At 48.2% G+C, this 17,889-nt stretch overlaps 1 protein-coding gene across 1 annotated transcript; it reads left to right on the top strand.

Moving 5' to 3' along the window:
• Positions 1-11,774: 11,774 nt before the first annotated feature.
• Positions 11,775-15,955, top strand: LOC310874377 (DCN1-like protein 2; the record flags this gene model as incomplete). The annotated part of the gene is made up of 2 exons (XM_083787153.1): positions 11,775-11,914; positions 15,313-15,955. 2 exons carry the CDS (start codon positions 11,775-11,777, stop codon positions 15,953-15,955), a joined length of 783 nt encoding a protein of 260 aa, XP_083643279.1.
• Positions 15,956-17,889: the final 1,934 nt, after the last annotated feature.

The following is a 17,889-nucleotide window of genomic DNA, read 5'->3' as shown; positions in this document are numbered from 1 at the left end:
CCTCTGTTCCCCCCTTGTTGGTGCTCTATAAAGAGGATCATAGGTGCGTCTGTTCCCCCCTTGTTGGTGCTCTATAAAGAGGATCATCAGTGCCTCTGTTCCCTCCTTGTTGGTGCTCTATAAAGAGGATCATCAGTGCCTCTGTTCCCTCCTTGTTGGTGCTCTATAAAGAGGATCATCGGTGCCTCTGTTCCCTCCTTGTTGGTGCTCTATAAAGAGGATCATTGGTGCCTCTGTTCCCTCCTTGTTGGTGCTCTATAAAGAGGATCATCGGTGCCTCTGTTCCCTCCTTGTTGGTGCTCTATAAAGAGGATCATCAGTGCCTCTGTTCCCTCCTTGTTGGTGCTCTATAAAGAGGATCATCAGTGCCTCTGTTCCCTCCTTGTTGGTGCTCTATAAAGAGGATCATCAGTGCCTCTGTTCCCCCCTTGTTGGTGCTCTATAAAGAGGATCATTGGTGCCTCTGTTCCCTCCTTGTTGGTGCTCTATAAAGAGGATCATCAGTGCCTCTGTTCCCCCCTTGTTGGTGCTCTATAAAGAGGATCATCAGTGTCTCTGTTCCCTCCTTGTTGGTGCTCTATAAAGAGGATCATCAGTGCCTCTGTTCCCCCCTTGTTGGTGCTCTATAAAGAGGATCATCAGTGCCTCTGTTCCCTCCTTGTTGGTGCTCTATAAAGAGGATCATCGGTGCCTCTGTTCCCCCCTTGTTGATGCTCTATAAAGAGGATCATCAGTGCCTCTGTTCCCTCCTTGTTGGTGCTCTATAAAGAGGATCATCAGTGCCTCTGTTCCCTCCTTGTTGGTGCTCTATAAAGAGGATCATCAGTGCCTCTGTTCCCTCCTTGTTGGTGCTCTATAAAGAGGATCATCAGTGCCTCTGTTCCCTCCTTGTTGGTGCTCTATAAAGAGGATCATCAGTGCCTCTGTTCCCTCCTTGTTGGTGCTCTATAAAGAGGATCATCAGTGCCTCTGTTCCCTCCTTGTTGGTGCTCTATAAAGAGGATCATCGGTGCCTCTGTTCCCTCCTTGTTGATGCTCTATAAAGAGGATCATTGGTGCCTCTGTTCCCTCCTTGTTGGTGCTCTATAAAGAGGATCATCGGTGCCTCTGTTCCCTCCTTGTTGGTGCTCTATAAAGAGGATCATCAGTGCCTCTGTTCCCTCCTTGTTGGTGCTCTATAAAGAGGATCATCAGTGTCTCTGTTCCCTCCTTGTTGGTGCTCTATAAAGAGGATCATCGGTGCCTCTGTTCCCTCCTTGTTGGTGCTCTGTAAAGAGGATCCCCCCTTGTTGGTGCTCTATAAAGAGGATCATCAGTGCCTCTGTTCCCTCCTTGTTGGTGCTCTATAAAGAGGATCATCGGTGCCTCTGTTCCCTCCTTGTTGGTGCTCTATAAAGAGGATCATTGGTGCCTCTGTTCCCTCCTTGTTGGTGCTCTATAAAGAGGATCATTGGTGCCTCTGTTCCCTCCTTGTTGGTGCTCTATAAAGAGGAGCATTGGTGCCTCTGTTCCCTCCTTGTTGGTGCTCTATAAAGAGGATCATCAGTGCCTCTGTTCCCTCCTTGTTGGTGCTCTATAAAGAGGATCATTGGTGCCTCTGTTCCCCCCTTGTTGGTGCTCTATAAAGAGGATCATCAGTGCCTCTGTTCCCTCCTTGTTGGTGCTCTATAAAGAGGATCATTGGTGCCTCTGTTCCCTCCTTGTTGGTGCTCTATAAAGAGGATCATCGGTGCCTCTGTTCCCTCCTTGTTGGTGCTCTATAAAGAGGATCATCGGTGCCTCTGTTCCCTCCTTGTTGGTGCTCTATAAAGAGGATCATCAGTGCCTCTGTTCCCTCCTTGTTGGTGCTCTATAAAGAGGATCATTGGTGCCTCTGTTCCCTCCTTGTTGGTGCTCTATAAAGAGGATCATCAGTGCCTCTGTTCCCTCCTTGTTGGTGCTCTATAAAGATGATCATCAGTGTCTCTGTTCCCTCCTTGTTGGTGCTCTATAAAGAGGATCATTGGTGCCTCTGTTCCCTCCTTGTTGGTGCTCTATAAAGAGGATCATCAGTGCCTCTGTTCCCCCCTTGTTGGTGCTCTATAAAGAGGATCATCAGTGCCTCTGTTCCCTCCTTGTTGGTGCTCTATAAAGATGATCATCAGTGTCTCTGTTCCCTCCTTGTTGGTGCTCTATAAAGAGGATCATTGGTGCCTCTGTTCCCTCCTTGTTGGTGCTCTATAAAGAGGATCATCAGTGCCTCTATTCCCTCCTTGTTGGTGCTCTATAAAGAGGATCATCAGTGCCTCTGTTCCCTCCTTGTTGGTGCTCTATAAAGAGGATCATTGGTGCCTCTGTTCCCCCCTTGTTGGTGCTCTATAAAGAGGATCATCGGTGCCTCTGTTCCCTCCTTGTTGGTGCTCTATAAAGAGGATCATTGGTGCCTCTGTTCCCTCCTTGTTGGTGCTCTATAAAGAGGATCATCAGTGCCTCTGTTCCCTCCTTGTTGGTGCTCTATAAAGAGGATCATCAGTGCCTCTGTTCCCCCCTTGTTGGTGCTCTATAAAGAGGATCATCAGTGCCTCTGTTCCCCCCTTGTTGGTGCTCTATAAAGAGGATCATAGGTGCGTCTGTTCCCCCCTTGTTGGTGCTCTATAAAGAGGATCATCAGTGCCTCTGTTCCCTCCTTGTTGGTGCTCTATAAAGAGGATCATCGGTGCCTCTGTTCCCCCCTTGTTGGTGCTCTATAAAGAGGATCATCAGTGCCTCTGTTCCCTCCTTGTTGGTGCTCTATAAAGAGGATCATCGGTGCCTCTGTTCCCCCCTTGTTGGTGCTCTATAAAGAGGATCATCAGTGCCTCTGTTCCCTCCTTGTTGGTGCTCTATAAAGAGGATCATCAGTGCCTCTGTTCCCTCCTTGTTGGTGCTCTATAAAGAGGATCATCAGTGCCTCTGTTCCCCCCTTGTTGGTGCTCTATAAAGAGGATCATCAGTGCCTCTGTTCCCCCCTTGTTGGTGCTCTATAAAGAGGATCATAGGTGCGTCTGTTCCCCCCTTGTTGGTGCTCTATAAAGAGGATCATCAGTGCCTCTGTTCCCTCCTTGTTGGTGCTCTATAAAGAGGATCATCGGTGCCTCTGTTCCCCCCTTGTTGGTGCTCTATAAAGAGGATCATCAGTGCCTCTGTTCCCCCCTTGTTGGTGCTCTATAAAGAGGGTCATCAGTGCCTCTGTTCCCTCCTTGTTGGTGCTCTATAAAGAGGATCATCAGTGCCTCTGTTCCCCCCTTGTTGGTGCTCTATAAAGAGGATCGGAGGGTTACACTGTAACCCAGGTTCTCTGAGTGGAGAGACTGGCTCTCCACTACATATTATTAAATATGTACGGGAACTGACCCCACAGGGCAGTGTTCATGGATATCTCTTTAAGACACATATACTATGGTGGCCCTGCCCAGATTGCCAATCAGCGGGCTATTTAAGCCCCATCTGTGCAGAGCCACTTCGATTAACTTGATTGACACGAATTTCGGAAGCGGCTCTTTCGTGGAGAGCCAGTCTCTCCACTCAGAGAACCTGGGTTACAGTGTAACCCTCCGTTCTCTATCGTGTTCGAGACTGGCTCTCCACTACATATTATTAAATATGTACGGGAACTCTCTAAGACACACCGCGAGGAAATAAGCAGACCAGCTGCCCCCGCGGCAGCCCGAGGCAGTTTAACCTGAATTCCATCCGAGCCTATAAGTGGTGAGCGCCATGAGTCACAGGTGCTCGCCAAAATGCTCCAAAACTTCAGTATTCATACCAAGTAAGTAATACTCGTGGCCTAGGCGCAAGACGCCACCTAGGCTCAGCTGGCCCAGCACGATGCTAGGCCAGTGACCACCGGGGTGAAGGGCTGCTCAAGCCAGCCCGTCAGATGCCCGGCCGACCTGACCGGTCAAGGTGCCGGTGACCCTACCGCTGAGTAGCACGCAGGAGCGACTCCCACAGGGGGAGCGGATGCCACCACGTTCCATCGGTAGGACAGGGTGAATGTAGGCAGAGTCACCCATGTCACTGCTGTGTAGATCTCTGTCAGAGATACACCACTGCACACTTCATCCGTCTGCATGTAAAGAGAGGACAGAGCTCAATCACCTGATTGAGATGTGCCCCTGAGAGAACCTTGGGGAGAAGGTTGGGTCGAGGTGTAAAACTACTCCATCACCCGGCCGAGCGTGTCAGGGGTTGACAGCGCTCAACTCCCACATTTCTCCTTGCAGACGTGACTATATAATACTGCTGTCTTGAGTGACAGCATGTCAGGCTCACTGACTAAACGATTTTAAGGGGGCTCATCATAGAGCCTCCAGGGCTAACGGCCTGGCCCCCAAACAGGACTGGTGGGGCCCTAACCTGAGCTCCTCTGAGCACCAGGGTGCCATTCGGGAAATGTAACCAGGTTACTGCAGTCTGCAGTCATGCACTCCCGCTCAAGTCAGCCCTTCGGACAGTAGGCCAACAGACTGTTGAAGCCGTGTCCTGATGCGGAGCCCAGCACACTCAGTGAGGAGGGTGCTGGCTGTCACATGGATACCACACTGGTATAACCTGCTAAATGCGGACGGCATCGACACAGAGTCCGTCACACAGATCTCAGATAGAGGGACATCTCGTCATCAGTGCATGGGCCACAAGGCCCTGCACGGATTGTGCCCACATCCCTGCCCACCTATATGCCTGCTAGATTGTTTCACAACCCAATGAGGGAGCCCAGTCTTGGAGACCATCTGCTTAAACAGTTTGGCCCATTAGAGGCCCTGACAGGGCCCAACCGTGACTGCAATCCTGCTTTACCACCCTGCTTAGGAGGGTGGGGAGGGTGCAACTCAACAGGCTGACTGGCTCGTACTCTGATCAGGCCGTTATGGTATAGAATGCAGGGATTGGTGCCAGCACCACCTAACCAATGCCATGCAGGAAGTGGCAGCATCCTTCATGCACTCATAGGGACATTCTTGTGGCTGACACTGCTAACAGCAAGAATGCTGTCCTGCGAGAAGCCACCCAAGTGTCCCCGCTTAATTGGCTCATGCCGCAAGGCAGACAGTACCACCTCCCGTGGGGGGACTGCCGACCTAATGTGCGAGCACCCTTCAGTAACTGGGTGATCCTTGTGTTGACCTTGTGTGGGACAGTGGTCCGCCGTGTCACAAGGTCACCGGCATAGCCCATTACCCCCGGACGAGGAGGGAGCTCACTCCGTGGCTCCGATAACCGGTTTCCCCCACACAATTACACCCAGGCGCTTAACGGCCATGCCGTAATACGCCCTTCTGGTGGTTCTGCTCCCCCATGACAGTCTTTTCACACTCACTCTGCTGTGTGAACCGGCGTAACTATACACGTTTCATACATGTAAACTGACACTGTCAGCAATACGCCTGCATAGTGCCTGACCGTAAAGGACAGATAATGCACCGGCCGCATGTTCAGGGGAGCCGGGGGGACGCAGTGCACCGTGGCCGCCCTCAGCCCTAAGGGGCGGAGGCACCAGCTGGCTCAACTGCCAAGAGATGCCAGCCAGCAAACTAGTGCTGTGGGATCCAACAAACAGGCACCGGTCACGAGGACGTCCCACGCTAACATACGTGGATGTACTCAAGAATGACGCCGGAGCGCAAAGTACCAACAAACTGACCAGATGGAGAACCAGGATGACTGGAAACGACGATGGAGGGCTCGTCTGAGGACGACCTCGAGAGTGATACAACCCTTGACATGGTGGAACCTACTCAGGGGTCCACCTGAATTGACCGCCACTGTCTCGAGAGACAGCATGTGGGGGCTGGGTTCCCTGAACTGTCAGGACTGAGGAGTGGGCTCGGTGTGCTGAGCACATCTAGCCATACCCCGCCGGTTGGCCTCCAACCGGACCCGTAGGCCCCTGGAGCTGCCAAACCTAACTGGGGTTGCGCAGCCTGAGGAGCCGTTGAGGCAAGTTGCTCATGATGGAGCATTCCTGCCATCACCTCCTGCATCTGTTCATCTGCACAAGCCTTCTTAGCTTGTTGGAGCAATGCACTGACCTCCTGGCCTAACAAGGCCAATGGCTAAACAGGCAGCTTCATTGGACGAGCTCGGCCTTCCTGCTGCAGCTCGGACTGTGGAAACCGAAGGCGCCACACCCGAATAGTCTTGCCCGCTGCTACTGCCTGGGAAGCATGAAGCCAGTCGCTGTAGCTCCTCAATAAGGTCAGGGCCCTTATGGTCACCGAAGCGCCGTGTAAGCAGGTGACGGTGGCATTGACAAAATAGCCCTGTGTTGGCTAGCTGCGCCTAGATAGCCATGACTTCGTGACTTCTCTGGATGAGAAGAGCTTTCTCTGTGGTTTCAGACCGGTAACCGGATTCTACCCCGCAGAGTCACACCCAGGTGCGTAAACGGCTCGCCGTGACACACTGTATACTGTATCGTGTGCTCTGCGCGACAGCCACAGCACGCTCTGCTGTGTTACTGAGCCCGGCTTCACCGTGAAACTACACCACGGACGCATGAGCTGACCCCGTCAGCAATACGCCGTATAGTGTGCCAATGGCTGAGATTCAGGCATACTTCCTGGCAGACCCAGCATGTCATGTCTGTGTCACTGGGGAACCAGATCCACAGACAGAACTACACCACGGTCGCGTAAGCAGGCGCCCCGCCAGCAATACGACAGTATAGTGCGCTATAATGCCTGCATAATTTGCCTTCAACCAAACGTCGGACAGACACAGCACGTCCTGTCTGTGACAGAACTACACCACGGACGCATGAGCTGACCCCGTCAGCAATACGCCCTATAGTGTGACAATGGCTGAGATTCAGGCATACTTCCTGGCAGACCCAGCATGTCATGTCTGTGTCCCCAAACATCGGACAGACACAGCATGTCCTGTCTGTGACAGAACTACACCACTGTCGCGTGAGCTGACGCCTCGCCAGAAATATGACAGTATAGTGCGCTATGATGACTGCCCAACATAAAGGGAAACATTCGACTGACCCAGCACGTTCTGTTTGTGTCACTGAACCCAGATCCACAATACCAAACTACATCACAGGCGTGTAAGCTGGCGTAACACCAACAATACATGTATTCATGTACTTTTTGTATGTCCGTTTCATATGGACCCCAGGAAGATTAGCTGTCGCCTCGGCATCAGCTAACGGGGATCCATTCAATAAACAATAAACCATACCCTGTAGTGTATAGTGTGCTCTAATGGCCGTCTGACCCCAAGGAATTTTGTTAGTCTCACCTTCAAACGAGACAACAGCTAACCCGAGAGGGCGAGTCAACGCTCGCTCCCTAAACTGCACACTGTAGTGCATTAATAGGCTGCTGACACTCGTAAGTAGTCTCACAGAAAACTTTCACTAAATCCTTCTTTACAGACCTGTCCATACCAGGCAGGGCAGGAAAGAGGTGGAGCTATAGCCTGAGCTTAGCTCACCCAGCTCTGCCAACCTGGGACAAGGTTCAAGGTAGTCTTTATTTATCTCCCTTGAGAAAAAATTGTCTTGGAGACAGAGTCACAGCTGTATACAATTAGCATACATGTTCACATAAAAATGACATTTCTATGGGACATTTTAGTCTGTCAGTGGAAACGACTGGTCTTTTGCCTCTAAAAACAGGCCCCCATGGCCCCTCCAGCTTCAGCTGGAAGGATGAGACCATTCGTACCGGGGGCGGGGTCCTCATACCAGGGCCCCCGCAGGACACACACTGGTCATGGCCATCATCTGTGGGCATGTGAGCTCCACATGCAGCCTGAGAAACCCCTGCTGTTTCCATCTCCTCTTGTCTCTATATAGATATATTCATATACCTATATTATTTATTATATGTGTACCTATATATACATATATGTATACATCTTGTATTGTACACCATATTTTAACTCGGACTGTGCTCAACAGGGAGTGGGCACATAGTAATTGCTTGAACGTGAGGGGTCATAATCTACCCTTTGCAGAATCTCACAATGCTGCATAAACGAATCAAGGCAACATGGTACCCTAAGACATCCCCATGACATGGATTCTCAGTGTGCTCTCTCTTTGTTAGGACAGAGTCCATACCAAATCAATGTCCACAGTTTGTTTTGTGTCACCAGCAGAGTTATGGACCTCTGGAAGAGGTTGTACATAAACTGCTCAGCCGCTCTGAGGCGCTCTAGCACAAAACCATCTGACATTAAGCACACTGGAGCTTTTGTATATCATTCCAGTAGGCCTACAAGTACACATGCATAGTGTGGTGTTGTAGCCATTATCATACTTATAAGCATATAAGTATATATTAACCAGAACCAATTGTGACAGAGTAAGCGATTTAATTGCAGCGCCTGACATGGTGGGTCATCGGGAGTTTTTGTCTCCTGATCTTTGAGCCACACCGCCCTCTTGTGAACCATGAGGCACAGTGCAGTCTGGGCAGCCGTCCCTGACGGGAATCCCTCCTACACTATGACGCTCATGTCAACCTGTCAATGAGGAAGTGGAACACGCTGGAATTGTTTGTTTACACTCTCTGCCGTGTGGTCTGGCCGGACCGCGGCGGCAACGATCAGCGACTGTAGATGGCCTCAGAGTACGCCGACTAGGTCAGTTCCTCTGGGTTCTACCCCGCTACCCGCCGCAACGGTGTACAGCCGCGATGATCAACCAGGAGGTCCACCGACGAGGTCGGTTTCGCTCGGGGTCTCACAGCGCTTCTGCAGCCAGGGAACCAAGGCATCGCCAACGTGGTCGGCTTCGCACTTGGCTTTGGCCACACCGAACGCCGTCCCAGGGAGCGGACGCACGGACAAGACTGAGGCTTCCTCCACTGTCTAGCGGATTCGGCACTGAGCTTGTTGTTGCTGCTGTTTTATCAGTAGAGCTACGCGGCGCCCTGAGAGGAGTCGTCGAGACGACCGGCTCTCTCACCGCTTCTGCAGCCAGGGAACCAAGGCGTCGCCAACGTGGTCGGCTTCGCGCTTGGCTTTGGCCACACCGAACGCCGTCTCCTAGTTTCCCCCAACGTGGTCGGGTTTCACTAGGGACGGACGCACGGACAGGCTGAGGCTTCCTCCACTGTCTAGCGGATTAGGCACTGCAGCTTGTTGCTGTTGCTGTTTTGTTTGATTTCTCGATGGAGCTACGCGGCGCCCTGAGAGGAGTCGTAACGACGACCGGCTCTCTTCTTACCTCCGGTAAGCGGACTGTGTGCCACGCAGCTGTATGTTCTAAATATATATATATATATATTGTTTAATAAGTGTCAAAACTGCTGAGATACACGAAACGTCTGCTCGTGGAAATGAAAAAATCGAAGTGGCTCTGCACAGATGGGGCTTAAATAGCCCGCTGATTGGCAATCTGGGCAGGGCCACCATAGTATATGTGTCTTAAAGAGATATCCATGAACACTGCCCTGTGGGGTCAGTTCCCGTACATATTTAATAATATGTAGTGGAGAGCCAGTCTCGAACACGATAGAGAACATCGGTGCCTCTGTTCCCTCCTTGTTGGTGCTCTATAAAGAGCGCTGTGCCAGAAGAGCCACCAGCATCATTGGGGACCCCCATCATCCCTCCCACGGCCTGTTCATGCTCCTATACCCTCAGGGAAAAGGTACAGGAGTATTAGGGCAAGTACAACTAGGATGAAAAACAGTTCTTTCCCAAGTGCAGTGAGGCTCGTAAACAAACTGCGCCCCCGTCCCCCCCACCCCGTCCCCCGGCAAAACTGAATGAAGCGTTGGACTGAACTGGACAAAAAATGCACTTTGGACGCACAACAGCACTTTAAAACGGTGCTGGTATAACGTTTTGTTTTTAAGGATAGCACCATGCCACTTTATTCATTTCTAGGTTGTGCGTGGTGTTGCTGACTCTTAACTTTTCCATATGTCATCATACACACTGGGGCTCTTTTTAAATGTTTGTCCATGTTTTGTTTTAGTTTTTAGCTTGTGTTTTTAAATAGGCTCTATAATGTTTTATGTTGCACTGCCAATAACTGAGGGGAAACAATATTTCATGTTCATTTGTATGCAAGTACATATAGGAAAATGTCAAATAAAGTGATTCTGATTCAATAAAGCATTACACTTGTTTACAAGAGGGTCCACCTTGTTCAATTCATCAAAATAAAAAGACTATGACATCAGAGGTTCACAAAGCCTGGTAGGGATTAGACCTTTTGCAGCATGGCTTTATTGCCATATAGTGCAGGTAGTTGTTGGCTAGGTGTGCTGTCATGCTCATTTCAGCACGGCTGGATAGCCTATTTCAACCAATTGCTTGGTCAGAACATGTAGTGCTATAAATTTCATTCCACTTTTTTTCTCCTTTTTTGGGGCGACTCCTCTGTGTACCACCAGAGGGTGCTCAAGTACCACCAGTGGTACACTACCACAGGTTGAGAATCACTGTACTACACCATCCCTTAACAGCTCTCTCTCTCTCTCTCTCTCTCTCTCTCTCTCTCTCTCTCTCTCTATATATATATATATATATATATATATATATGCATCGCAACTAAAAATACATTGCATGGATGCACCTGGGACGTATCCTCAGTGATGTATCCCAAGGTCATCAGGGTTTCGGGTCTCTCAACATCATATCCTTCACTCAGGCGACCCAGCCGGGGTTGTCAAGTCCCGACTTACGTCCCAGTAGCTACCCTCAATCAGTCCCACTAGGGCAAAACCAGGGCCACACAATCACTGAAATATATTCTATCTATATCTATATCTATATCTATATCTATATCTATATATATATATATATATCTATATATATATCTGCTAGGGACATCATCCACTGTTCTTACTGTATACATTTCTCTAAACTCCAGAATGTACAGGTATGTGTATTAAATTCTCCACGCCTGCGACTCAACGGATCCTCGCCCACCACCCACCCCTTGGTCTAGATGGAGACCCCCAGGGTATTACTGGAAAGCAACTGCATTCAGTGACAGGCCAGACAGGCCATTCACATCATCAGTGCGCCAGGCCAGACAGATGGTTGGCTGTTATCAGAGCCATCTAATAGAAGAGTTATAGACGATATTGAGGGGGGCAGAAACCGAGCGCCCGAGCGCTGTTCATGCACAACCTGGAGTTGAAAATACGTACATCGTTTTCAACGAGGGTGGCACAAATAAGAGCTATTTTAAGCATTTGAGCAACATGACAACTGTTTTAAAGTATTTTACAGTAACAACTAAAGTCTCTTTAATGTGTATGTTGTACTATTACTACAAAACAATCTAAAATAAAGGGATTTAAGATCATTAAAGCTGAGCTGTTTCCTGAGTCCAATGCATTTCTGCCTACTTCCGGTCAAGGACTTGTCCCAGTTGGTTGTCCCCATTCTCAATAGAAGTCTATGTAGGAGAGCCGCCATTAGACTGGCCCCATTATATGAATGGAGTTTGTGTAACTATATGGCTGTTTTTATCTAGCAATTATCCCATCTATCAGCCTGGTTGGTTGGGAATGGATTTCAATCACTGTGGTGTGGACTGTGGACCATTTCATGCAGAGAGATTCCCATCTACCAGTGGCCCCTGCATGATTCGTGCATTGGAAGGCTGCTTGCGCAAATCGGTGCTGTCAGACAATTCCATGACAAATGTTTGTGTTGTGAGTGATGTCAGATCAGAGCTCTGGTCAGACGATATAAAGCATGGTATGCCTTGTCTTAGAGATACCGTATACTGCAGCAATAAATCATCCAATCGTGCAACCATGAGCGGTGTACCCAGAATGCAAAACCTCAAGTCGGGGCAGAAGGAGAAGGTCCGGCAATTCATGTCCGTCACGCAGGCAGGCGAGAAGGCGGCCATCCAGAGCCTGACGCAGCACAGCTGGAGAGTAGACCTCGCCACAGACAACTACTTCCAAAGCAATGCGAAGAAATCCAAGAAGGCCCACGTCGTGGATAGCAATAATCGCTGGAACGTCTCGGCGCTCGAGCAACTCTTCAACAAGTACAAAGACCAGGAAGAGAACAAGATAGGCCAGGCGGGGATGATGCAGTTCTGCAAGGACCTGGCCCTGGACCCGACCAGCATCAGCGTTCTGGTGGTGGCCTGGAAGTTCCGGGCCGCCACGCAGTGCGAGTTCAGCAATAAAGAGTTCATGGACGGCATGAAGCAGCTGGGCTGTGACACCGTCTCGCAGCTGAAGGCGGCCCTCCCCAAACTGGAGCAGGAGCTGAGAGACAAAGACAAGTTCAAGGACTTCTACCAGTTCATTTTCGGCTTTGCCAAGACAGCGGGCGAGAAGGGCTTAGACCTGGATATGGCTGTGGAATACTGGAAACTGGTTCTGTCCGGTCGCTTCAAGTTCTTGGACCTCTGGAACCAGTTTGTGAAGGAACATCACAAGCGACCCATCCCCAGGGACACCTGGAACCTGCTTCTGGACTTTGTCAATTTGATTGCGAGTGACATGGCAAACTATGACGGGGAGGGCTCGTGGCCTGTCCTCATAGACGAATTCGTAGAGTTTGCTCGGCCAATCGTGACAGGGGGCAAGAGCAAAACAAAATAATGCCCTATGGCTCCAGGGTCCAGTTTTTGTTTCTCCCTATTTCTTAAAGGGCAAATAACATGCATTTTAAAACATCTTTTAATATTTAATAATCATATTGTATATGTCCCTCAAAGTTATTTCTAATGGTTTGAGCCTCAATCACCACTCTGATATAACCAGGCCTTGTCATTTCTTTCTGGACCACAATGTCCTGAGGTGGTGGGGGTGCTGATATGCAGATTATTTAATATTTGAGTCATTATAATACTGATGCTAGATAAAAACCAGGCTTGTTTCCATTCCATGCCAGCTTGGAAAATCAACAATGGTGGACATTGTAAACAAGTGGAAATGCAAATTTGGATCTGAAGACTGAAGAAGAGGAGGAATTATACAAAGTAGGGTGACATTGATGACATCACGATGAGGCCAAAATCAGTCGAGCTGTTCCTGAGAGCAATTTCCATTAAAACACCCATATGACATGAAAGCCTGATTGTTCAAAATTGGGTTTTTTGGGGGATAGAAAACACACTGCATGGGAGCCCCAGAAACACAAAATAAATTGAAAAAGTTGAATTTTATGTTATAGGTCCTTTAAGGGAATAGGCTACTATATTTGTCAATATGCCTTTAGGATTGTCCTGCCGATTCAATGTGAGACCACAATTGTTTGGGGGATTGACCTGGAATAGCCCCCATGCCCTTTGGCATCTATTTGCTGATGAGAAAGCGTGATGACTTAGAATGGCTGCTCTGGACTTGGCTTGTTCAAGTGTTCCCTGAACCAGACGTGAAGAAGGGATGAAAGCTTAACGTTTTCTGCACATGATAGGACATTTGGCATCTGGTCCTCTTCTGTTGCCAACATTGAATAAATGTTCAATTCTTTATGCTTTTCTCCCCCCCACTTGCATTGAGCGGTGACAAGATCAGGAAGAACCACCTCCATCTCTAGACTTTATGTGGCCAGTATTGTCGGTAGTGTTGTTTTCGTCGACTACCTTTTTTTCACAGAGGATGACCTAAATAAAAACAACATAAAAACTAAGGTGCGATGACTAAAACTAAAACTAAATATATACCTACATATACTGACAATTGCATCAACAAATAAAAACTAGACTAAAATGTGGGAAGGACTAGTAAAGAAGATTTACAGTAGCAATAACAGACAAGTCATTTTATGGTGTGAAAACAGCCATTACAACGCCATCAAGGCCCACCAAAATACATTTTAGTTGACTAAATCAACTGTAGATTTAGTCGACTAAATATCGTAAGATATTTTAACTAAAACTGAAACAGTAAAACATTTCAGAAGATAAAAAAAATTACTAAAACTGAATGAAGTTTAATTCCAAAGGCTCGGACAAACTAAAATCTAAATTTGCTGTCAAAATCTACATTTATTGTCGATCGTCAATGATACACTGTATGACTCCAGCTTTGGGCCAAATAAATAAATAATAATCACGCCTGTGTGAAATGAGGGGCCCTCTGTTTCAGTCCCAGCACAGTTTCAGATGTTTAATTTACGTCATATCGAAATACTGAGATAGTATTGATTTCAGCTGTTTCCAAACCCGCTTTAATTACTTCATGACTAGTACTAAATGTTATTCTCTTTTTGTGTCCAATGTATGTTATGTTAACAGTTCATAAAGTTAACATAACTATAACTAAATGCATTTTAAATTCAATAAAAATGTTACTTTTCAAAAATAGCAAAGAATTATTCAGGTTTTCAATTCAAATATAGCAAAAATAGCTGATCTACAAGCTCAAAACGCATCACATTTGAGCTTGAGCACATGCTACGACAGAAATATGCACTGTGGCCCCTCTGGAGTGAGTATGGAGATATATTGGCCCTCGCCATCGTCAAAGTTGCCCCACACCCCCGGTATATACAGTATACCAGAATTTAGGCACAGAGCGAGAACATTTTCCACATCATCTAAAAACAGATGGAAACCAAAAGAAAATCACACCCGTGTGAAGTGAGGGGCGCTCTCGTCATCGTACAAATTGACATCATATTTGGCGCTCATTTTGACATAATTTCTCCTCTCATTGCCAATGGCAAATATAGAGACGTGTGGGGACTTTAACCCATTCTGACCGGGCACCCATTTTGGTGTCTGCATCATGTTATGCTTTAGCTATTGAAAAATAGCAGATCTACAAGCTCATATCGCGCCACCGAGTGGCGCGATACGAGCTTGTAGGTCTGCTATTTTTGAAAAAAATCGAAGAACGACTGACATTTTTTAGAATCTGATCTCAGGTCAGAATGGGTTTAATCAGACCAGTGTGTGTCCGGCGGAAACCTCGTATGAATCTGATCTCAGGTCAGAATGGGTTAAAACTGTATATAGGCGGGCCCTCAAAAACCACACCTGTTTGAAGTGACCGTTATAGCAATAAGGGCGACCTGCGCAAATCTGCGTTGTCTGGAATGTACGGCGGCGGTTTGTGTTCCAAGCCGAGCTGTCGTCAGGCCTATATAAGGTTCCGGCCCGCCCTGTACCATACAGTACATGAGCAATGATACCGTTGAAACATTTTGGATACACATGATATAGTCAAACACGTAACGTTCATAAGCTGAAGTCATTGCCCGAAGAACAGGTCTAGGCAGTTCATGTCTTTCACGCAGGCTGGGTTAGAGGACAGCCGCGCGCACTGCCCGACACAGACTGACTGCAAACTCTATACAAAATCTATACTGAAGACCACTACATCCACACACCCACCCCCCCAGGCCTGGCCTCTATTATAGAGAGTCCATGAAAACCAATGTGGACCGCAAGAAGCTGGAGCAGCTCTACAACAGATACAAAGACCCCCAGGACGAGAACAGGATCGGCGTCGACGGGATCCAGCAGTTCTGCGACGACCTGGCCCTGAACCCCGAGGCCAGCCTGAACTGCCTGGTGGTGGCCTGGAAGTTCCGGGCCGCCGCGCAGTACGAGTTCAGCCGGAAGGAGTTCCTGGACGGCATGACCGAGCTGGGCTGCGACAGCGCCAAGAAGCTGAAGGCCATGCTCCCCAAGCTGGAGCAGGAGCTGAAGGACCCGGCCAGGTTCAAGGAGTTCTACCAGTTCACCTTCAACTTCGCCAAAGACCCGGGCCAGAAGGGCCTGGAGCTCGAGATGGCCGTGGATTACTGGAAGCTGGTTCTGACCGGTCGCTTCAAGTTCCTGGACCTCTGGAACCGCTTTCTGCTGGAGCATCACAAGCGGTCGATCACCAAGGACACCTGGAACTTGCTTCTGGACTTTGGCAACGTGATAGCGAGTGACATGTCAAACTATGACGGGGAGGGAGCGTGGCCCGTCCTCATCGACGACTTTGTGGAGTTTGCTAGGCCGATTGTGACGGAGGGGAAGTGCAAAGCCATATAAGTCCAAGCGAGAGGCGTTTGTTTGTGTTTCTCCCTTCGCCTAACAGAGTATATTTATAACGTGGCCCTGTAGAGGCCATCTACGCGTGGGTCCGTCTGATTTTGTCCGGGGCTAATCCCGCAAACCGCTCGTCCAATCGGTGTCCAACTTCCTTGTGCATGATGCCAGTAGTAGTCCCAAGGTCCTCCCTCCACACATTTCATAATGGGAGTGAATCGTGTCGGTCGGTTCGTGCTAAAACATTTGGCCAACTCTTCAATAAGCCTTTCATGTAGTTTGTTTCAACTGAACGAGAGACTGGTCAGGGAGTGACCTGTGAGCGACAGCCGTCCAGTCTGATGACAGGGTAAATGGTGTATTTATATAGCGCCTATCGAAGGATAGATGCATAGATTTGTGCATTACATTCACCCATTCACACAACATGCACATTCATACACTGATGGCGGAGGAAACCTTGCAAGGCGCCAACCTGCACATTGGGAGCAATTAGGGGGTTCAGCGTCTTGCTCAAGGACACTAACTCTGGGGGAACCCATGCAGGATCGCGAACCGGGAACCTGTGGACTGAATATCTCCACATTTCTCGTGCATGCTGCCATAGTAGGCCAAGGAAGTAAATACAGAATATCCTTCACCTATTACAATTTTTGTTTCCTGTGTGAATATCTATACTATTTTGTCACGATTAGATCACATGTAGTTTTGTTCTGTTATTGTTGTTTTTTTGCTGTAATTTGACTGACAGGGTGTCTAGCCCATTCTGACCGGGCACCCATTTTGGTGTCGGCATCATGTTATGCTTTAGCTATTGAAAAATAGCAGATCTACAAGCTCATATCGCGCCACCGAGTGGCGCGCTACGAGCTTGTAGGTCTGCTATTTTTGAAAAATCGAAGAACGACTGACATTTTTTAGAATCTGATCTCAGGTCAGAATGGGTCAATCAGACCAGTGTGTGTCCAGTGGAAAACCTCGTATGAATCTGATCTCAGGTCAGAATGGTCTAGTATTCCTCTCTTTGGGCCTGCAGAGCCACAATGTCAAAAATCTCTTTAGATTTTTATTTCAAATTGAAAAGAGGTCACGTTGATAATTCCCATTGAAAGTTCACATTCACAGTTGACGGTTCACATTCCGATAATGTCTGATTAACACACACTTTTTGTTTCTCTATACCTTTGGTTTCTATAGTTTTTAAACCATTTTTCATACTTTTAACTAGTTTATTTTTCTAATAAAATTGTTTTTTATTTTTCTGTTATGTAAAGTGTATTAAGTATAGCTTTCCGAAGGGCGCTATCCCCCCCAATGCATGGCTTTTGAAGATCATATATGGCAACCAGAGTCTAGGGGATTTTGTTGAGAGCACTTATGACATAAATTGCCAGCCAAGTCTATGGACTTTGAGGATATTACAATATTTGTTTAGAGCATGACATAAATAGTTTGCCTGCCAAAAGGTCTATGGACTTTAATGTTTGTTTATGGCACTGACGTAAGACGTCATGTGGCCGATATAAATGCAGTGGCCTCCCCTCACTTCACACAAGTGTGATTTTTAGCTTCAAAAGAAAAGGAGATTCAAATTCAGAAAGTGTCAGAAAGCCTGTCAGCGATGCTTATAGTGTCACGACTCACGACACATAGGCTTTAGAAAGGCCTCATTCTAGACTCATTATCGTCACAATAAAGGTTTTCAGTATGGCTTTGGGCGTTTGTCCATTTTTAGTTCTGTTCATTTTTCTTCTTTTTGTCTCCACCAGGCCGAGTGTGTGTGTGTGTGTGTGCGCGCGCGCGCGCGCGCATGTGCGCGCGTCCTTCCGTCCGACCGTTACCAGCTAATCTCCGCCACCGTTGGCCCGATCCATGCCAAACTTTGCACACACACCCCGTGGATGCCAACGGCAAACCTCTGCCCCATATATTCTTCA

Source organism: Protomyctophum parallelum (genome assembly GCF_964188405.1).
Source record: "Protomyctophum parallelum genome assembly, chromosome: 17".
Lineage (NCBI taxonomy): Eukaryota > Metazoa > Chordata > Actinopteri > Myctophiformes > Myctophidae > Protomyctophum > Protomyctophum parallelum.
Note: the sequence above shows the minus strand (reverse complement) of the source record. Positions and strands in the feature narration are given on the sequence as shown.